The sequence below is a fragment of the Acipenser ruthenus genome, chromosome 4, assembly GCF_902713425.1.
Source record: "Acipenser ruthenus chromosome 4, fAciRut3.2 maternal haplotype, whole genome shotgun sequence".
In the NCBI taxonomy this organism is placed as follows: domain Eukaryota; kingdom Metazoa; phylum Chordata; class Actinopteri; order Acipenseriformes; family Acipenseridae; genus Acipenser; species Acipenser ruthenus.
This window is the reverse complement of record NC_081192.1, coordinates 42888245-42911974: the sequence shown is the minus strand read 5'-3', so window position 1 is coordinate 42911974 and position 23730 is coordinate 42888245. Positions and strand designations below refer to the sequence as shown.

At 39.1% G+C, this 23730-nt stretch overlaps 1 protein-coding gene across 1 annotated transcript in view; it reads left to right on the top strand.

The window, feature by feature from the left end:
- The window catches only part of zfpm2a (zinc finger protein, FOG family member 2a), a 165952-nt gene that overhangs the window by 101288 nt on the left and 40934 nt on the right, over window positions 1-23730 (top strand). Inside the window, exon 6 of the mRNA XM_033999001.3 lies at window positions 11133-11244. Within this exon, the coding sequence (XP_033854892.3) occupies window positions 11133-11244 (112 nt within the window). The remainder of the gene's footprint in view (window positions 1-11132; window positions 11245-23730) is intronic.

Below are 23730 nucleotides of genomic sequence, written 5' to 3'. Positions count from 1 at the left end.
TGCTGTACAAAACGGGAGTCTGTATAATTTGTTTTAAAAAAAAAAAATTATTTTCATTGGCATTCCGGTACTTTAAGATTTAGGACTACATCACTGGCTGGCACTTCTTTTTGGTTATAAAGAAATAAAGAAACACACAATCTTTATGTTGTTGGCTTTATAGGTATGCTCCTGATGCTTGTTAAGATGTATGACATTTGCTAGACTTGTGTGTAAGGAAGATCAAACTGTTAAATATAATAGAAATAATATCATTCTATAAGATACCACTCCAGAGATCCACTGCTCTGTGTTTCAGACAGCAAACTTTTGTATACCATATTAGCCAAAAACAGTAAATAAATCCATATTACTTTTGCATATTGTTTTTTAAGATTTCTGAGGCTGGTGTGGTCCTGTAAACAGGGGACTGGTTTGCAAAGAAACCTGTAGGTGACTTAAGATAAAGAGAATGGCCTTTGTGTTCTAAAGCAGAAAATCAATATACCCAATCCATATACTTCTGTTTGTACCATGGATGGACTACATACGCTGGTTTAGATGCTACTTTTGGTGAAAACTTTCAAGCAGTCTTCAGTTTCTAGACAACTGAAGCACACGACTGCAGAAGTTGGACATTAATTATCCACCTAATGTACATTTAGTAGAGGGTCCTTATATATCATTTATTAAGGATATTATAATCTAGGATATTTGGACTTTTACACAGTACTAAGGTGCCCAAATAAAGGATATTCTGTATCTTAGAAACTGTTGAAGACTATGTCTTGGAAAGAGCTTCTGAGAACTTGAAACTCAAATTAACCAAGTTCCAAAAAGCTGTCATTGAGTTTTATATATATATTTTTTTGCATTTTTGCATGGAATAATAAGCAAGTTTAGGCTGTAAGATTAACCAGTAACTATATTATACTAACACAGCAAAACAACTACTTTTTTCTTAATTTGCCCATGCTTGTGTCACAAGATGGTGTGCCTATTTATCTTACAGGTGTCATAATAAGTGATTGCACTTTGATGTGACGTTGGATACATTATTTTTGCCAACAGAAACATGCAGTTCTAGTTATAATTGCTACTGCCTTGACAAATATCAGGTAATAACTGTAACTAGAATAAATGAGTGAAAATGAGCGGGGTTGTCAGAATGTATACGTTTTTAACTGTGACAGAATAACACCCGCAAATGACTTGTGAGTTGTTCTGTTTCTGAAATAAAGAGGAGACACACAATTCTCTTGACAACCCCCCCCCCCCGAAAAGGAATAGGAATGCTATATTTTTGGCCATTTCAAAGAAAAGAAAAAAAAAATCCAGTGTATTGAGAGTATAACAATTGACCACCATGACTACAAAGGGTTAAGTCCGTAGCAGTTCTTGTGAAATGGTCAGTGTGATATCTTTAACTTCTTGTTTACACAGAATCCAGGGGTTAGAGAGCTGAGTGTCACAAGCCACTTTCTTCTTTTCCTCCTTGAGCTGATCAGAGGATCAGAGTATCAAGGAAGGATTAGTACTGACTTGGGATTTGTGTGATTGGTTAATTTATTGCGGTGATGGCAGGCCTTTCATCTATAGCAATATTTAATCAGCCCAGCCACAGAGGCTATTACAGGTTAGCTCTTTTCTTGAGTCAGTCCGGCTGTGCCATCAGCTCTATCACAATTCCCCTGAAATTTCCAAATTATCTGGAACAGGCTTTAGCCTCTCAGTAATAAAAATTATAACAGATTCCCGATAGCAGCTTTCGCTCGCACAAGGCCAATTATAAATAGTAGAGCCATGCCTTTAAAAAAAAAAAGAAAAAAATCCAACTCTCAAAGATGTGCAGAACATATCAGCTGCTCCGCTCCGCTCTGCTCTGATCCAAATCCGTGTGGCTCAAAATTTATATTAGATTTTATCGCAGAGGCCTAAGTCTAGAAAAATCAATGAAGGTTATCTTTTACGTTGCAGCAACTTGTGGAAATATTGATTTTCATTTTATAGCGAATTTGGAGCATCAGTTTGTAATCACTGCCTGGCTGACTACACTGTTTTCCCCACTGTATCTTTTACACATTTAACAGTAACAGCCCCTAGAAAGAAAAGGCTGTGGAAACATGCAAGGCGAGTAAAAAATATGAACAAAACATACACAACAGTTCAGGGTAGGATTACAGTATTTGTTTCTAAGATTTGAATGACTTTTAGCTTTCCAATTCTTTTTGCAATGGTAGAGAATTTTTAAATATACTGTACATTTTAGTAACTGAATATTATTTTTAGGTACTAAGGGGGAGATGTACTAAGATGGGCCAGTCGCAGCGCAAACAAACCGCAATTTGCATTTCCGTTGAAACAAACTATACATTTTGACGTACGTACTAAGCGGAAATATGTGAATGAAAAGAGCCTCTATACTAATTTAAATATCTGTTGTGTCTTCTTAGCGAGGTCTCTAGCATACATTGCGAGAGTCATGCGACATTGTTCAAATAAATAGCAGGAGTTGAGTTGTGGTTTGCTGCAGCAGAGGGTGCCCAAAGGATAACGTCTATACATACAAGGGTGCAAGAATCAAAATAACATCATCTATACAATGCATTCTGTTCCGTATTCATTTGACCTATTTTAATACTGTTATATATATAAAGGCAGTTTAATCCCATCAGATTCTATAGTGGGGCCCCAACCTTCACCCCCAAAAAGCTTTACCAATAATATTTAAAAAAAAAGTAAAGGATGTTAAGCAATATGATCTTAACCCAGCAGGTTCTTTTTGACGTGCAGTTCACTTCCAGGTCTGGGGGAAGGAGTATAAAGTATTCTAATTGAAGCAACAGGTATACAAGAAGGATAGTGGCCCACCACCTCATAAAAAAACAAGCACTGTTAGGATTGAGAAACAAAGTGACAGATTTTGGCAAATGCATTTTCAATGTAAATGTTACTTGATAATCCTGAGATTTGTTTTGGAAAAAAAAAAAATCTTTAATAACATGACATAATGGCTGTTTGCAGAAAAGAAATGGTGCTGAAAACTGAGTGTTTTTTAAAACCATCATGTCATGTTATTAAAGATTTTTTTGCATCAGGAATGCATTAATAATAATAATAATAATAATAATAATAATAATAATAATAATAATAGATAACTTGATGCCAGATATTTAAAAAATAATAAGAAAGCTGTAGGTTTCTGAAGACTGTAGGTTAAAGGTGTTTTTCTGACATATAGCAAGCTACGAAATGTGATTTTTATTTGGAATTAGCTTATGGAATGTGTAAAGTAAAAAAAATAATAAGAGATCTGGCAAAATGTATTATTAGTTTATTTCACAAAAACAAAAATAAATGTGACAGATAAAACATCTTCTGGTTCAACTAATCATGTTTGAATTTAAGGATAAAGCATGCACTCAACATATATTAAGAACATATACAATTTAGTGTTTCAACTGTTAAGGTTTATTTTAAATATGATTTCTATTCTAGACGAATGCTACACACACACACACACACACACACACACACACACACACACACACAGTGCTGTACAGTTTATTGTGATACAGGTGCAGTGATGTCCGGGTTAGTGCTGGCCTCTGTCGACAGCTCCGGAATGTGTTAGCCTTCTACTACAACAAGCAACAATTAGTGACAACCATACACGGTGGAACAGACCACGTCGCTCCGTCCCCTATTTGTACTGTCACACATGACCCCTTGGAGAAAACATCTCAGCATCTGCTTTAGGGTCTGATTAAAGCGTTCCACCAAACCATCCGTCTGTGGATGATAAACAGATGTCCTGATGGGACGTATTTTTAATATTTTATAAACTTGCTGTAGTGTGTTAGACAGAAAGTTGGTTCCATGATTAGTCAAAATCTCCTTGAGGATCCCTACTCTAGCCATAATCTGCATAGTTCTTTGGCAATTGCAGCTGCACTAGTGGACCTCAATGGAACTGTCTCCGGGTATCGCGTTGCATAATCTACCACCACTAACATATGCGTATACACAGAGTCAAAAGGTAGCAAAGGGCCCACTATGTCCATTGCAATGCGTTCAAAAGTGGTGGAAATAATCGGCAGTGGAAGCAAAGGGACGGGGCCACTTGACCTGGCGCTACTCGCTGGCAGTCTTCGTATGTGGCTACATATTTCAACACCTACCCAATAAAATCAAGCCAATATTTGCTCCCTTGTCCGAGGGAGACGGGGGAACCAGTAATTGTGTTACAGGCTGTCCTGTGCTCGCGGCTAGGTTTACCCTTTACAGTAATTGCCCTTGATAATGAAATGTGGAAATACTAGCGCCCCAGCGCCGTCAACATCCTTACCTTCAATAGACCGGACCTGTCCACAAGTGCACTAGTGAGGTGTTGTTGTGTTGTCCCCACACTATGTCCACACTTAAGTGCCTCTCGGTCACACTGTGTTCCGACCCCCTTTGACTGGGTTACCATCCAAGCGTTCTCCCACCAGACCTCAGCCTTGTCCCATTTTTTGGCCCTTCTCTCTTTATTTGTTTTTCTAGGATGGAAGACAGGAGAAAACATTTCAGCTTGAAAAGGGAACACATCACCAATTAGTTCCCTTTTTCCTTTTTTGCCACATTTATGTGTGTGGCTGAGACTGCCATTATTTGCATTAATTCTTAAAATTTCGGCCCAGAATAACCGGGTGTGGTAGCCTTTCCGCCACCCCTACTACCAGGTGAGTGTGGGGTATGCCGCCGTGTCTCCATGGATACAGGAGATGGCCACCTGATCTCGTGGCCACCACAACACACTGCCCAAGAGAGCTGTTCGAATTAAGGTCTGCTCACACTCTGTGTCCACTAATGCATGGTTTTTCACGTTCCCTAAAACCACATCAACCATACAAGGCCCCTCCCGACCATTTTCCTCTCGCTTACCTATTTCTGGTGCCCAATTGCACGCCGCCACGTCACACTCCATTGCCGTGGGGCATGACCTGGCCAGGTGCCTTGGTTGGTTGCACCTGAAACAAGTAGGGGGGACAGAGGGCACACTAGTTAGATATCTGTCCCGTTGCTGGTATGGCAACTGTGCAGGGGCAGCACCCCTACCCCAGCTGGGGGCCAACCTTGGTCTCCATGAAGGGGAGGCAAGGTGGCCCATCGGGGTTGGAAGTCTCAATCCCGGTGTTGGTGTGGATGCTGGTGGTGGTGGAAGAGAGAGAGAGAGAGTGGTGGTGGGCGGCTCCGGTTGGTTGGAGCCGTGAGGATGCTGGTCCGGGCGGAGACCTAGGAGTCTCTAAGTCTTCGGCTAGTTTCGAGGCTTCTTCCAGGGTGTCGGGGTTGTGGTGCCGTATCCACGCTTGAGTGTCGGCGCCGACCACATGGCAAAACTGCCGCACCACTATCGCCTCCCCCATTTGCAGATTGGTGTTCTTGGTGGGGGTCAGCCAGTGTACCATGTGGTCACACAACCTCTGCGCGACCACCCTGGCGCATGTATCTGGGGACCTTTGGTACTTCCTAAACCGTACCCGGTGAGTCTCCGATGTGATTTTGAGGCGACGGAGGATTGCCAGCTTTACCAGGTCGTAATCAGTGGCTTCAGCGTCGGTCATCGCCTGATATGCTGCCCGAGCCTCCCCGATCAGGCAGGGTCCCAGCTGGATCGGCCAGAACTCCCGCGGCCATAACGCGGTGGCAGCCAGCTGTTCGAATTCGATCTTCAACACCCGTGCTTTTGCGGCCGTCATTGCGGGTGCTGTTGCAGGGTGTGGCGTTACTGCCAGCCCTACCCTCTCAATGAGCACGGTGTAGAGCTCCTCTCTCTTTCTCTCCTCAGCCTCCTGTCTGCTGTCCAGCGCCTCCAGCAGCTTTGCCAGTGCGTTGCGATCCATGATCCCGTGTTCTGACACCACGTGTGGCAAAGTGGTTAGCATGGTACAGGTGTAGGAGTGATGCGGTGCGCAATGAAAAGACAGACAGTGATAATCCAATCAGAAAGTGATTTAATTTTGTAATCCAGGTCTGGTGACCAAACAATAAATCAGCAATGTGTATTGCACTGTCGTAAATAAAGGGTTTGCAGTCCCAAATAATAAACACAGTCAAAGTACACACACAATATACAGACACGGTCACCAGTCCTGGGTGAGTGCTGTAGAGCTCATGCTGTAAATACAGTTAATCGTGATACAGGTGCAGTGATGTCCGGGTTAGTGCTGGCCTCTGGCGACAGCTCCGGAACATGTTAGCCGTCTACTAAAAATAATAAATAGCAACAATTAGTGACAAACACACAAAACACTCACGGTTCGATAAACGCAATACAGGTCCTTCCTTAACCATAAACGAAGAAACAGAGCACGTCGCTCTGTCCCCTATTTGTACCGTCACTCATGACCCCTTGGTAAACGATGGCAGCCACTCCTCCAATCCGTGGCTGCCACATTGTTTTCCTTTCGGGTCGATGAGTTAATGCACCAAAGCTCCACCCCCTTTCTAGATGACCGACTTCCTTTTAACCCTGGGAATGAATTGTCAGGCCAACCAGTCCAGGGTACTCTGTTCCTGTTACTTAGCGCCCTCACAGGTCGGGAGGGAGATTTACCACCAAGAATCATTCTATTTCTGTCACGCAGTGCTATATAATACTTCAGTTTCTTTGTGAAATTCATATATTTTCAACATATTACAAAGAATATATAATGCATGCTATTGCATGTTACAATATCCACCCCAATGACTCAAATACTGTAAGTAAACAGGGAAGGACATTATAGAATCAGAAGTCTTTTGGTGTCTAAAGCCAAAGAAAGAGTTAAACAGATTCTCATTTTAGATAGATGCCATGGTAACTATCAGAAACCTCTAAGAGTGTCCTTTTCCTATTTGAAGTGAATATAAGATTTACAGCTTAGGTTAGATATAGGAGTTTATTGTATGCCTAATTTGAAATTGAATGAAATTATGACATGCCTTTCTATTACTCCGGTGCTGTTGTGGGACAAAGGAAATACAAAATCATTTGATTCTGTTAAGTCTAATACCTCCACAAAATATCCTTCCTAATCTGAGTAATGTTTTACAAAACTGCATTTTAAATGGAATGCAATTCGGAAATGTTATATCCAAGGTAGTTATTTGCCCTTAAAAAATAAGAATGCTGCAGATTGCTATCAGCACATGCTCTACAAGTCTCTTACTCTGTCTCTTATAATCTGCCTGCTTTCTTAGATATGGATTTGTTTCCCATAGAGCTACAGATACGCCTCATGTGAGGCTTTTGTTATTGTTGTCAAGGCCCCTCAATAATAAGAAGAGGCTGAATTTTCACTCAACAATTGTTAAAAGTTATTTGGTATCAATGGCAAAGCAGACTTAATAAGGGACCCCTCACCCCCGAGTTGGGTTTTTAATCCTGCTGAGCCTGAAGTGACCTAAAACAATCTGATGTGAAGGCGGAGCAGCCTTCCCACTTTCAACAAAATCAAGATTACAATGCACTCCATAAATAACTAGAATGGTGTCCGTTCAATTGATCTTATCAGTAGCTGATCTAAATATCAAACCAATAAGATAAGCATACTCCCTGAATTGTTTTATATGTTGTTACTGAATTAAATACGCTGACTTGCACTGTGAGATGTTACTTGTCATAAATGAGTCATTGAATGATTTTTAAACGGTCGTGTTAAGATCGAACACTGTTTAGATCAATTCAATACACCCAATCTCTGTATAAAGTTGTAATTGTAAGTAAACTACCATGTCATCCATAGTTAAAAAGATTCACTAAATAACACACTGAACCCATGCTATATTTCTTTTTACATGGATGTTGGTTACTACAAGAGATTTTAAATTGGAATAATGACAGCTCATGATGGTAGATGCTTCCACTAAGCTACTCCCAGTAGCACTTGTTCGAATTTAGTGTGCAGTATTCGGTCCATCTTCATTACCAGAAAGGATACAGTGTAGGGCATGGGACTATGCCCTTTGAATAACCCCAATGGACACTATGTGTTGCAGTATGAAAACTAGAGTCTGAGTCCTGTACCTGGAAGCTGGGCAAAGAAATGAAGTTAACAACATGCTTTCAAGTTCATATTTTTCTAGTTGCTACCTGCAACCCACTAATGAGGAACAGGCCTCAGGTTAAAAAATACTGGTCTAGACCAGTGGTTCTCAAACTGGGGGGTGCAGACTGCATCCTGGGGTGGCATTAGAAGGTTCAGGGTTGTTTTTTTGTTTTTTTAATTTAATTACCACGCACATCTAAACCTGGGCTATACCGTATAACGGGCGGATACTTTATTTGGGCTTTACGGGCTATTTTGATTGGATATCCAGTAATACTTACACCAATCAGAGGGTTGCATACAGTACCTGTAGCTATGCCACCCTCTGTCAGACTGGTATACAGAATAGGTTAAAGAAGCGCTGGACAAGAGAAATAATGTGTCAGATGTCAAAGTGGATATGAGAATGGCAGTGATGAAGCCAATTTGTTTGAAAACATTAAAAGTAGACCGGACATTTCCATCAGTGGAATTAAAAAATCTGGAATTGATGCGATCAGAAGCCCAGAGGCAGTGTAAACCGCCTGCTACTGTGGTAGGACTGTTCTTTTTTATGTTAAGCATTTCTGTGTTTTTTTTATTAGTGTTTAATTAAGTAACAGGCAAAATTGTTTGTGTCAGACTTGTTGAAAGCCTTTAACAAAATGCTTGATTGTTATTGTCGTTACGTTGTAGATACGTCTATTAATGCAGGCATCGTGCAGGTATCGCAAAGTCCAGAAACAAAACAAAATGTTAAAATGTTTTGCACAGTATAAAACTGAGCTGAGTTTGAAATGATTTCGAAGCAAATAAAAGCATTTTCGTTTTGGCTTTATTGTTAAAGATTTCACACGTGGCAATACTGCCCTACAATTACTGCATGGTAGTACTGTCATCGTTCCACTGTGTTATGTTGTGAACCATAGTTTTAAAACTGAGAGACAGCAAATGCTTATCATAAAAGTTTACTGGTTCTTAAAATTAAGGGCCATATAAGAACAATAAATTTGATTAGAAGGCCTTCTTTGTTGTTCTCCAAGTTGCTGCAGTTACATTGTAGATGCTATAACGAGTTACTGTAAATGAGATACTGTTTTAGCAGACATAATTAATTACAGTAAGTAAACATTTATTTAAATGTTTTTGGAATTAAAAGTATAAATGCAAAACTGACTTTTGTGAACGTGCTGTGAAAACGTAGCAAATCTGCCAAATTTAATACCAGCCAAAATTTTCTGTTATACGGTGTATATTAACTTAAAACAAATCTTGCTGACACCTCCAGGCATGTCAGAGTTTGTAGATGGTGCTGTGCGTCTGACTGCTGCCTTTTAAGCTTGCATATTTTTGGATGAAGTCCGCTGCCATCTGGTAGTGATTGTTGTTTATCAGCTTACTATGTAGTAAGCGTTGGTCACAATCGGTAAACTGTAATTTGCAGTGTTAAGTTCTTATTATGATGGATCGGTGGCTGGTTCATGCAGAAAATAAAAAACAGCAGTGACATACAGAGAAACCCCAGGCATGTTGGATGTTTTTACCACTATATGTACATGTGTGTGTGTGTGTGTGTGTGTGTGTGTTGGAAGGGGGCGTCAAGTACCACAGACAAGAGGAAGGGGGGCGTGGCCCCAAAAGTCTATAGACCATTGTTTCTCAACGGGGGCGATACCGCCCCCCCAAGGGGCGTTTACATCTAAGAGGGCGGGAGGGGGGGGGGGGGGCGTTTCAGCTAAAGATAAGGGGGCATTGTGCTTCCTTCTTATTTAAAATTTTAAGGAAACTTTTATTTCAAAATGTTGATTAACTACTTACACACAGTTGTGTGTTCAATGGCAAAAGAGCAGGAGAGAGAGAATAATAATAATAATAATAATAATAATAATAATAATAATAATAATAATAATAATAATAATAATAATAAAAAATAATAATAACAACAATTGCTACGCGTTAGGAGTGGAACCAGCACGATACGATTTGTTGTTTTGTCCAGTGTTTGTTTGTTAGTGTCTGTTCGTTTTGTTTTGGCCACCGTGCCATTTTGTTTTGTGTGCTGAGTTTTGTTTTCTGTTTAAACCTTTTTATTTTACAATAAACCGGTGCATCAGCGCAATTTCATCACTCACCAGTCCTGTCTGTGTCCTGTGTTCTTCCGGGTTTTACATCACCGCTCAAGCCATCCTGTGACACTGGGGTTTCATTATTTTTTCGTTTATTTCTCTGTAATTCTCAGAACTAGTGGAATTAAATGTAATTAATAATTGATGTTAATTAAACAGCATTGTTAATCGGTAATAATTCCTAATTTTTGATATTTTCTGTGGTAAGGGGGTGATGATTAAGCTCAGCTGATCCTTAGGGGGGCATTGTTATGAAAAAGGTTGAGAAATACTGGTCTAGACACTTGTTGTGTGGTTATGGACTAGTGTAACAGTTGCCTAAGTGTTCTGTCAGTCTGTGGTGGGTGGTTAGGGAAGATTTATTCTGTCTTGAATTCCTTTTGGTCCAAATGTCAGTCAAAACATAGTAAAAATAAAAATAATTGTGGGTGGGGTCCTTACAATCAGCCCACAGATGCTGCATTTCTCAACACCATCTTGTTTTCTTCGCTGACTGAAAAAATTAAATTGTCATACATTCTGAATAATTTGCTACTGTATTATACAATGTAACCCTGATCGCCCTTTGAAATGAATACTGATTCCTTAAATTCTTTCCTGTCTGTTTCAGGAAATACTGAGATCCAGCGGATAATGAAGTACAATGTGCCTAAAGTTCACTTCTAAACACTCGCGTTCTTCACTGTGAAAGTCATCTGCATTCTCTTTATAATTCTGAACCACCAGAGATCTTCCTAATCTCAGAGATCTGATCCAGTATCATAAAAAAAAAATCCATGATATTAATTCCACTATTCAGATAGGTGACAAGGCTGAGCAGCAACCCCCCCTGTCTCTCCACAGCCCAGAGAGGGGAATAAGGCTTTGGCTTATGAAACTGGCAGTTTAACTTGCAAACCAGAACTTCTGGTTATTAAAGTTTCTTTAATCACCAAAATAAGCAAACAATTAGCATTCGTTATCTTTCCTTCTACAGAAGACGAAGTGTTCAGTCCCAGTGGTGCTGAATACTGGCCCCAGGTGGCTGCTGGATATGACTTGGCAAGGAGCGGAAGACAACAAAAACAACTGTGTTGTGTACAGCAAAGGTAAGCGTGCGCATTCATTATCTCACTTTCAAGGCAATTAAAGAGCCAGCGCTTTGGCTTCCATTTGTTTTTTGTTTATTTGTTTTTTCACAGGCTGTTCAACAAAGATTGAGACCTAGAAATTGGGCATATTTCTGTCTAGTTGAGTTTCATTTGACCCTAATCTACCAATGTTAATGCATGTTAAGGACTTGGGCCTCATTTCATCAACCATATTTAGTTGTCTACGTCCGAGACTGAAACCAATAGAAGTCAATAGAAGTAATTTGATTGTGCTAATGTGTCCAGAGACTAAGGTGAGAGCATTTAACAAAAGATGAGGTCAAATATCAATGACCGCTGTCGAGGATATTAATGCTATTATAAAATGAACAAATGTTTAATATGTATGAGGCTTAGGTTACTTGAAATATATGCCTCAGTTTAAAGCAAGTTTGAAGATCCTAAAGAGGGCATCTGCCATAAGATAATGAGTGCTCTACATGGACCCAGACTGGCGGAGACGAGGTGGAATCAACAATAAAGTGTTGGTCACTGTCAGATTTAAGGTGACAATAGAGGTGGATGGCCAGGGAAAACATACTGGACACCAAAAAAAAAAAAGTAATTAACTTGTAGCTTCACAGTGCGTCACCCTCTGCTGTTTCCCCCATCTAGTCTGTAGAGTATGTGGCTGTAGTTTTGTTCTGTTACACATTGATGGTGATAATTAACCACTTGGTCACTCCTATAGAAAAATACATTCATTTTTCCTTTTCTGGCTGGAACGTAGTATCTTTCGCTTTGACACAAAGTAAATCATTGTCTGAACTGCGATTTGCAAAGATTTTTCTCTCTCCTGGTTCTCTTCCACTAATCACTAGACCACACTGGGGAGTTATCTGCTTAACCAACTGCTTAACTTGATGCTCTTTATCATGAAATCATTCAAGTTTTGTTAAGCTGTGAAAGAAGATTATGCAGTTCTCTTAGATTTTAATCTTTTAGTAGGGAGATAGACTAAACAAAAAGGGTAATACCATGATTTATAGACCTTTTAGTCTTTATAATTCTTTAATATCTCTCCGGTATCTATACATTAGTCTCATGATATCAGTCAGCTTGCCCATTATGGCTGTTTATACAGGTATTATTGGTTTCTGGACCCTTGACTTCCTGCGCAATAAGACCAATAAGGGACTGGAAAGATAATTCATTTAGATAGTTATTTTTAATAACTATCTAAAGTAGCTATTTATTTTATATACACATGATTTAACATGGTGTATATACAGTGCCTTGCGAAAGTATTCGGCCCCCTTGAACTTTGCGACCTTTTGCCACATTTCAGGCTTCAAACATAAAGATATGAAACTGTAATTTTTTGTGAAGAATCAACAACAAGTGGGACACAATCATGAAGTGGAACGAAATTTATTGGATATTTCAAACTTTTTTAACAAATAAAAAACTGAAAAATTGGGCGTGCAAAATTATTCAGCCCCTTTACTTTCAGTGCAGCAAACTCTCTCCAGAAGTTCAGTGAGGATCTCTGAATGATCCAATGTTGACCTAAATGACTAATGATGATAAATAGAATCCACCTGTGTGTAATCAAGTCTCCGTATAAATGCACCTGCACTGTGATAGTCTCAGAGGTCCGTTTAAAGCGCAGAGAGCATCATGAAGAACAAGGAACACACCAGGCAGGTCCGAGATACTGTTGTGGAGAAGTTTAAAGCTGGATTTGGATACAAAAAGAATTCCCAAGCTTTAAACATCCCAAGGAGCACTGTGCAAGTGATAATATTGAAATGGAAGGAGTATCAGACCACTGCAAATCTACCAAGACCTGGCCGTCCCTCTAAACTTTCAGCTCATACAAGGAGAAGACTGATCAGAGATGCAGCCAAGAGGCCCATGATCACTCTGGATGAACTGCAGAGATCTACAGCTGAGGTGGGAGACTCTGTCCATAGGACAACAATCAGTCGTATACTGCACAAATCTGGCCTTTATGGAAGAGTGGCAAGAAGAAAGCCATTTCTTAAAGATATCCATAAAAAGTGTCGTTTACAGTTTGCCACAAGCCACCTGGGAGACACACCAAACATGTGGAAGAAGGTGCTCTGGTCAGATGAAACCAAAATCGAACTTTTTGGCAACAATGCAAAACGTTATGTTTGGCGTAAAATCAACACAGCTCATCACCCTGAACACACCATCCCCACTGTCAAACATGGTGGTGGCAGCATCATGGTTTGGGCCTGCTTTTCTTCAGCAGGGACAGGGAAGATGGTTAAAATTGATGGGAAGATGGATGGAGCCAAATACAGGACCATTCTGGAAGAAAACCTGATGGAGTCTGCAAAAGACCTGAGACTGGGACGGAGATTTGTCTTCCAACAAGACAATGATCCAAAACATAAAGCAAAATCTACAATGGAATGGTTCACAAATAAACATATCCAGGTGTTAGAATGGCCAAGTCAAAGTCCAGACCTGAATCCAATCGAGAATCTGTGGAAAGAACTGAAAACTGCTGTTCACAAATGCTCTCCATCCAACCTCACTGAGCTCGAGCTGTTTTGCAAGGAGGAATGGGCAAAAATTTCAGTCTCTCGATGTGCAAACTTATAGAGACATACCCCAAGCGACTTACAGCTGTAATCGCAGCAAAAGGTGGCGCTACAAAGTATTAACTTAAGGGGGCTGAATAATTTTGCATGCCCAATTTTTCAGTTTTTTATTTGTTAAAAAAGTTTGAAATATCCAATAAATTTCGTTCCACTTCATGATTGTGTCCCACTTGTTGTTGATTCTTCACAAAAAATTACAGTTTCATATCTTTATGTTTGAAGCCTGAAATGTGGCAAAAGGTCGCAAAGTTCAAGGGGGCCGAATACTTTCGCAAGGCACTGTATATATATATATATATATATATATATATATATATATATATATATATATATATATATATATATACAGTATATATACAGTATATATAATTTAATTACAGGTGATTTATTAAAGTTGATTTGTACAGCTGTGACATTTAATCTAAAGTAATGGAAATGTGGAGCCAAGCTATTCTGTGTATAAAATGATGTTGCTTCATGTATGAGGCAACAAATTCACAAGGAACTTCAATAAATAGCACTTTAAATGTAATACAAGTCAGACACCTACACAACAGACATGATAATGCTTGAGTTTGAAGTCTGGTGTGCAGACACTTCTGTGACTCTATCAGCTTGCAAGATGCTTAACTGTGACTCACAGCATGCAAGTGGGGGCTGGGGGGAAGGAGTTATCAATATTTACTACCCAACATTTGATAATTGGAATTTTTCTTTTTGTTTTCTGTTATGAAAAGCACTGTTATGAAAAGCACTGTTATTCATAGCGACTGTGGCAAATCTCGATTTACCTACAGCTGTGGCATCTGAAATTGAAATGAAGTGGTGCTGACTCCATTCCCAATGAACATGACTTTCATATAGACTGTGTATTAAAAATGAAGTAACATTACTTTCTGGAACTTTGCCTGTGTTCGGTTCAGAGAGCTGCTGATTAGAGATGAAGATGGCATACTGTCACATCCCTCATGTAAATCAGAGGGTGTCTTGTGAATGGGTTTCCAGTGATCTGATTCTTTAAGCATCATTCTTTGATTTATTACTTGTGATAATGATGTGATGGCATTATTCTATGCGATACAGAGTACTTGTGTTTATTAGCATTCATCTTCTTAAAAAGATATTTGAAAGCTTTTTTAAAATCCTTTATTTTATTAACTAGAGTATCTGATCAGAGTATGAAGAATAGCAAATGTGATAACATTTAATTTACTGCTCTTAAAGTCATCTTTCAGGTTTCTAAGGAAATTCAATTAAAAGCAAAAACAAAATTAAATTACAAGATGAAAAGGTCAGCCAAATTAGCATAGTAATGCAGATGTTCTTTTTGCCGGCAGGGGTCTCACATACAGTAACATCTCTGACTATCAGAAATACATTCCATTTGTTTATAAGAACATAAGAACATAAGAACATAAGAAAGTTTACAAACGAGAGGAGGCCATTCAGCCCATCTTGCTCGTTTGGTTGTTAGTAGCTTATTGATCCCAGAATCTCATCAAGCAGCTTCTTGAAGGATCCCAGGGTGTCAGCTTCAACAACATTACTGGGGAGTTGGTTCCAGACCCTCACAATTCTCTGTGTAAAAAAGTGCCTCCTATTTTCTGTTCTGAATGCCCCTTTATCTAATCTCCATTTATGACCCCTGGTCCTTTTTTCTTTTTTCAAGTCAAAGAAGTCCCCCGGGTTGACATTGTCTATACCTTTTAGGATTTTGAATGTTTGAATCAGATCGCCGCGTAGTCTTCTTTGTTCAAGACTGAATAGATTCAATTCTTTTAGCCTGTCTGCATACGACATGCCTTTTAAACCCGGGATAATTCTGGTCGCTCTTCTTTGCACTCTTTCTAGAGCAGCAATATCCTTTTTGTAACGAGGTGACCAGAACTGAACACAATATTCTAGGTGAGGTCTTACTAATGCATTGTAGAGTTTTAACATTACTTCCCTTGATTTAAATTCAACACTTCTCACAATATATCCAAGCATCTTGTTAGCCTTTTTTATAGCTTCCCCACATTGTCTAGATGAAGACATTTCTGAGTCAACATAAACTCCTAGGTCTTTTTCATAGTTCCCTTCTTCAATTTCACTATCTCCCATATGATATTTATAATGCACATTTTTATTGCCCGCATGCAATACTTTACACTTTTCTCTATTAAATTTCATTTGCCATGTGTCTGCCCAATTTTGAATGCTGTCTAGATCATTTTGAATGACCTTTGCTGCTTCAACAGTGTTTGCCACTCCTCCTATTTTTATGTCGTCTGCAAATTTAACGAGTTTGCTTACTATATCAGAGTCTAAATCATTAATGTAGATTAGGAATAGCAGAGGACCTAATACTGATCCCTGTGGTACACCACTGGTTACCTCGCTCCATTTCGAGGTTTCTCCTCTAATCAGTACTTTCTGTTTTCTACCTGTTAACCACTCCCTAATCCATGTGCATGCATTTCCTTGAATCCCTACTGCGTTCAGTTTCAGAATTAATCTTTTATGCGGGACTTTGTCAAAAGCTTTCTGGAAATCTAAATAAACCATGTCGTATGCTTTGCAGTTATCCATTTTCAATGTTGCATCCTCAAAAAAGTCAAGTAGGTTAGTTAGACATGATCTCCCTTTCCTAAAACCATGCTGGCTGTCTCCCAAGATATTGTTACCATATAGGTAATTTTCCATTTTGGATCTTATTATAGTTTACATAAGTTTACATATAATAGAAGTCAGGCTTATTGGTCTGTAGTTACCTGGTTCGGTTTTGTCTCCCTTTTTGTGGAGATGAACATATGATCACTACATGTATAAATATAGTTGCAAGTCCAGATAAAACAGACAAAAGAGGAAGAATCTTTAGAATTGGCCTATAAGGTCACACAGTATGAAACTAAAAGGTTTGTGAATGTGATAAATTCCCTTTACTGAACGGTAAATGATATGTCTGAAATCTGAGGATGTGTCTATTTCGGGCAGTCATGCTCTAGTCTTTTATAATGAGGCCAGGTCCCAGTGCTTGGGTAAGGGAATGCTGCTTCTTTAATTTAGTCCATTGGGTTCAATATTCCAGCTGTGGGTTGTTTAAAAGGGAAAATCTGGGCACATACTGAGCTATGATGTTTAATTTCTTCCCCATGAAATCAACTAAGGGTATTCATGTTTTACGGGCACTTTAATGCTGAAGAAAACTCATAGTAGACAGAGAGCACCTCATAAGGATTCATTTATATTTGTGTTCATGGGTGAAAACATATCAGAAACAGCCAGAAATCAGGACTCAGAACACTTCAGATTATTTTAGAACTTTATTATAAACAGATATAAATTGGATGATCCAAACAGAATTAAAACAGTATAACATTATAACATTGGTGTTCTACAGTATTCTAGTCTTATTTCCCTGGTCTAAAACAAACCCCCAATAAGAGCATTTACTGAAATGTTTGCAAAACAGATTTCACAAAAATGTAGTGCCTGTATTGTAAGCCTCTGTTTCTTTTTTAACAGCCACATAACCAGTTCTGCAGTTTATACGTCAGTCAGCCATAACTAAAACTCTTGACTTCCCTGCAGAAACTCATTATCAAGAAATCCACATGGAACAACCACAATTGCTCTTTACACTCCAGAAGCTACACTTAACAACTGGAGTTTTAGGAACTAGCACCACCCGATAAAATAAACAAGTGCTAAACATGGACAAACTTCATATATTCTGTTATGTTTATTTGACTCTCTTCAGGTTGAACCCTTTCTCGCGTTGGGCATTTTGGAGTTGGAGTATTAAATTAGGGGTATTGTAGGGTAAAAACTGATCCATAGACAGTTCTTCATGGACACTTAACCACAGACTTGACTTGAATGCAGGTGATTTATAAACAAGCATAAATATAATTACGTAAAAGTGCTGAATTACAGGACCAAATGTGAAAACAACATCCCAGACATTGTGGGAAATGCTTTGTTAACTGGAATCAAATAACTGTGCCAGGCTTAACTCAACTTGAACTATAATGTTCTGTAGTAATTTTTTTGTTCACATGGTGCTGCGTTTATAAATTACACTGTCTGTTACTAAGCTACCTATTGCACACTTGAATCAGTCAGCTGTCAGTGCTGCTTTGCAATGCTGCTGTGGAGTAACATGAGATATTAGTTACTTTTTAGTTACAGAGACACTTAATACCTGTTCAAGCCCTAGAATCATGATTTTGTTTCCATAACAGTAGCCAGCTCACTTTATATTCACCCTCCTAAACCACTTAGTGCACACTAACACATTACATCTCCAATGAGTGAAAGTCTTGTTTGTGCCCATCATCTTTAAAATGAAGCCTTTGTGTGACACCTATATGCCAAAGACACTATTGTATTAAATTCGGGTCTTGTAGTCATTGCTATTTTTTATCTTATGAAATTCTCAGCTAGGCTATCAGTTTGTGTCTGATTTCAATCTTCTAAACCTGTCTTATGGGAAACAGCAATGCTGTAGGTCATAGTTCTGCAGACCTATGGTTTACATAGTTAATATTCATGGTGCACTTGACTGAAGAGAAGAATGACATTTGTTTCTGTTGAGGTGGAGCAGAAAGTGACAAGACATGGGTTATCTGTATGCCTTCAATATGCTGCGGCAACGTGTGCAGAAATGTTATGTGTATTCTTAATAGAGAACATTTTTATAAAAGTGGAGGTTCTCCTAATTAAAGCATGCCAAATGTACATGTAGCGCTAAGTGTAGCATATAGAACATAATGGTTAGGAGGGATATTTTAAACAGTTAAGAAGATTTAATTGTGAAATTGAAACACTCTTGTTGAAAAGACTTCAGGAAATAGGAGGTACTAAGGTTATTATCTGTTATCTGGAACATAGAGAAATAGTGAGACTGAATAATAACTAAACAACTGACACAATATAAAATTTCATTATCAGTGTATTAAAACAAAATTGTACCCTAAAGGAGTCTCTACCACAGCTCTGAGCTGCAGTGTAATTATGTTTAATTAAAATACAACAGAGATCAACAGAATCGTTTTCATTAGCAAATTATTAATGATTCTGCTGCAACAATAATTGATTGCACTGTGCCACAGGATAATTCTATACAGCCAGACTGGTATGGTAAAATATTACACCCTAAACAGCAAGGGCTTGTAGTCTTTATTTTGGAGATACGCTCTACATGTCTGGGTTTTTATTTTGAACCTCATTAATGTGGACCTAATACCAAAAAGGGTATCTAGCTGGATTTTGTTAAAATCTTCTTTCTAAATACAGTGCTGAAGTTTCCCCTGTTGTACAAGCGCTGAACTTTCCTCAAAAAATGAAATAACAAAATAGATAAAGAGATAAAAGGCTTTTGAGATTAATGGAATAGTGTGACTGGTGTCCTACTGTAGATCTGATAAAGAACCAAACTGTTACAACGTGACTATCATGTCATTCACCTCAATAACCTTTAAACTGACCTCCATTATTTCCAAGAGTGATGATGCTTTCCTTAATGTTATAGTAATACAATATTAATTTCACACTTAGGGGTAGATGTACTAAGATAGGCCAGTCGCAGCGTAAACATACCGCAGTTTGCATTTTTTTTGCAACACTTAGCATACATATACATTTTGTCTTATGTACTATGAGAAAATATGTTAATGAAAAGAGCTGCAATATACAAATTGAAATATTTGTTGCGTCTTAGCGAGATCCCTATTGCAAGAGTCGTGCGACATTGTTCAAATAAATAGCGGGAGTTGTTATGGTTTGCTGCAGCAGAGGGTGCCTGAAGGAGAAAGTCTATACATGCAAGGGTGCAAGAATCAAAATAACATTGTTTTTCTTAGGAGGTTTCCGGTTTAAAAGAATAAAATAAAATCGCACACACATACATTTATAGTTCTCAGTGTATTTTAAATGTATAAATCATTGCGCTGAAAGAACACTAATGTGTTTTGGGTAGGCTACATGTTACATTAAGAACAAAAATATAAATCTGTACAGTACGCCTGTACAGTATACAGTACAGCAGTAAAATCAAAAGAACACCTAGTGCATTTATTTTTACTTTAGACTGTAGACTACCGGTATAGTAACATAAAATGAATCATGCTGCTGCATTGTACACATTGGTGTACAATGCAAATACCAGATTATTTTAAATTGAAACTAAATTATTATTATTATTATTATTATTATTATTATTATTATTATTATTATTATTATTATTATTATTACTATTAACTTGACAGCCTAGACAAGTTAAGTTACTTACAGGAAGACAGTCAATTCTTGTTAATACAAATTTCAAAGGACCAGCAACAAATTATTTATTTATTTATTTATTTATTTATTTATTTATTTCTTTCTTTCTTTCTTTCTTTCTTAGCAGACACCCTTATCCAGGGCAACTTACAGTTGTTACACAATGTCACATTATAGTTATAGAATACAATAAAATCAGTAGGAAGTAAGAGCAAGTTCAAATGAGAGAAAATAAAAATTACAGTAAATAATTATGTTTGAGAGTGATTACGACTAAGAGCAGTTAAACTTAAGTATTTGGTTATAAGAGTAAATTCCATTAAGAGGAAGTAGTAAGTACAATAAATGGATAAGAACGATTTCAAATAAGAGCAATTACAAAAAAGCGTGGATATGGTTACCTCTAAAAGTGAAATCAAGTACAAGATACAACAAGTATAATTATGATTGAGAGCAGCAGTGGAATACAGCAAAGTGTGGAGCAGTTAAGTGCAAGTACAAGATGATGCAAGTACTGACAGTTGGGTGCCATATAGTCCAGTATAGTCGAGAGTTGTGAGGTTTACAGATGCTGTTTGAACAGGTGTGTCTTGAGAAGGTGCTGAAAGGTGGTCAGGGACTCAGCAGTCCTGATATCCGTGAGTAGGTCGTTCCATCAGTGTGGAGAAGGAGCGAGCTCTGGAGGTGGGGGAGCTGAGGGGGGGTACAGCTAATCTTCCAGTAGTAGAGGAGCGGAGGGGATGTAGGGAGAAATAATAGTCTGAAGGTAGGAGGGTGCAGAAAGGTCGAGACAGTCATAGGGAAGAACAAGAGTTTTGAATTGGATGCGAGCGGCGATAGGGAGCCAGTGGAGGGAGCAGAGCAGCGGAGTAGCGTGGGAGAAACGAGGAAGGCAAAAGACAAGGCGAACAGCAGAGCTGGAGCGGACGGAAAGTGGAAGCAGGAAGGCTGGTCAGGAGGGAGTTGCAGTAGTCAAGGTGGGACAGTACCAGCGTCTGAACTAAGGGCTCCGTGTAGTCAGTGGGGAAGGGGCAAATTCTGCATATGTTGCTGAGGAAGAAGCGACAGGAGCGTGCCAAGGTAGAGATGTCCTGAGAGTAAGAGAGGGAGGGGTCGAGGGTGACACCGAGGTTCTTGGTGGATGAGGAGGGAGAGAGGGGGGTGGATTCAAGAGGAATAGAGATAGAGAGATCAGCGGTGGGGAAGGAAGAGGGGGGTTTGATTTGGAGAGGTTGAGTTTAAGAGGATGTGAGTGCATCCAGGAGGAGATTGCCAAGAGACAAGTAGGGATACGGGAGGATGTCGGAGTCAGCGGGCGGAAAGGACGATCTAGAGGACGATCTGGTCAGCATAGAGATACGAGAAGCCATGGGAGGAGATGAGGGGACCCAGGGAGCGAGTGTAGAGAGAAAACAGAAGGGGTCCCAGGACTGAGCCTTGGGGGATGCCTGTAGAAAGAGAGCAAGAGGCAGAGGGTGAGCCATGCCAGGACACCCGGTATGTGTGATCGGAGAGGTAGGAGGAGAACCAGGCAAGAGCAGTACTGGCGTGTCAGTACACTTGAAAGTACACCCTGCTTTTAGGGGAAAATATGTATTTGGCTGTTCGCCTCAAAAATGCATTGAGCACAACTTGCAATGCACAAGAAAAAGCAGACTGGGAAATGCCAGCAACAATTGCTCCTGTTTAAAACATGCTGTCAAACGTTCTTAACCAATTAATGCAATTGTAAGTGTCGCAATTGCCTGCAGCTTTCGTACATCTCATTATAATATTTGTATTCTCCGAAACAGAAACTGCTGCATTCCATAAAAGTCGTAAAATAGCATTGCGCTTGTTTAGTATATTTCACCCAAGACTTCCGACTCGTTTGCAGCTGGTTTGTGACTATTGAACAGGTGCAACACTTCAGTACACCTACCTCTTAGAGTATTGGTTTGATTGTTCTATATGAAGAAACTTTTTTTTTTTTCTGTAACATATTGACAATTTTTACTATTTATCGATTTGGATTTATGATTCCTTCCGGCCTTAATTCTTGCTAGAAAAGTATAGTCTGCTAAACGTGCTGGTCTTTTTGATTGATTTAATTGGGTGTCAATTGTTCCTTTCTGTTGCCCTCAAACAGTGACCAGTTTCAAGCCCGGACTCCAAGCTGAAAGCTCCATAGCGTAAAACCAGAAGCTGCTGTGTGACACTAGCCACATTCCCCTTAGTCTCTTGTGTGCACAGTAATGGGCACCTTTAGTACAACTTTCCCCTTTTAAGCCTGCAAATTATGGAATAGTGCAAACGAATACAATATTCCAATGCTATTTGGAGTCAGTGCCTCATTGCACTTGAGGATTCCCTGCCACATGCTCTGTAATCCCCCCAGTTCTCTCTGTTGTCAGGTTGCACGCCTGCTGCTACACCGCTCTACACAGCCCTGTTCATTTTACATCCACCTCCACCATTTTAATCCCTTTGACCCTGCACCCTCTGTGTTTCCCTATACCATCAGCTTGGCCAGATTACATCCTCCTGTTCTGTATGTTATGCCACTGAAGCCATTCGTTTTCGCTCAACCTGTCTGTGGGTAGAACCTTGTGGTCCTTGTTGAGCTGATGTAACACCCATTCCATGTCTGAATTGGTTCTAATATAGATATATAGATATATACACACACTTATACAGTACTATCAAATTATATAAAATGCATCTTTACTTTTGTCTGTCACCTGCTCCACATTTCTAAGCATGAATGGGCTACTGACTGCACAAGTGCCTGCTACATCATTTTTCTGATATAAAAAGCTGTTGTACCTTTGTTACTATACAAATCCCATTCCATTATTGCAAAATGCAGAAGTGTTGTGGTATCTTCTACCTACTAAGGGTGGTGTTTTTGCTTTGTAGGTGCAGCACTTTTCAAAAATACATTCTGCATTGGTTGTTACAAAATGTAAGGTTCCAGCAATAGACAGGAAAAGAGCAAAAGAAAATAAAAAGAGATGAATCAGTGAACTACCATATACACACAAGGTTTCTGTACAAACCTATCCATTGGGAGAACAGTGAAAAATATATATATATATGCACTCTATCCTGTCAAAAAGCTTGTGGCTTATCTTGAGAGACTGTCAGTGGTAGGAATATCATGAAATGGACAGAAATATATCAAATTAATAAGCTGCTGGATGTTGTTGGGAGAGTAATGATGCTTCATAAATCCAGTTTGATCATGGCATACAAGGTTTAAATCTACACCCAACAAATACACAAGGCAGTGTTTTGGACTGGATTTTATTTTGTCGAGAGATAGGCCCTTTAGCTTGTGAAATAAGATTTATCTTTCCTCTTTTTTTCATGACTGACAAATATGAGAGAGCCTAAGGGAACCTGGCAGCCATTACCACATTTAATGAAAGGACACAGCAGCAGCAAGGTGAAACAAGGGCCAAGGGGGTGACAAAATGCTGTTCAAAAAATGAAAGAAATTGGTACTTGCTTATCCTGTGTCGGGTGAAAGGTCGCAGAGCTTTTTTTGTTGTTCTTTTACCCAAAGAGTGGATGTTATCTTTTATTGTCTAATCCTCAGAAGTCTCTTTTTAAATAAGGAAGT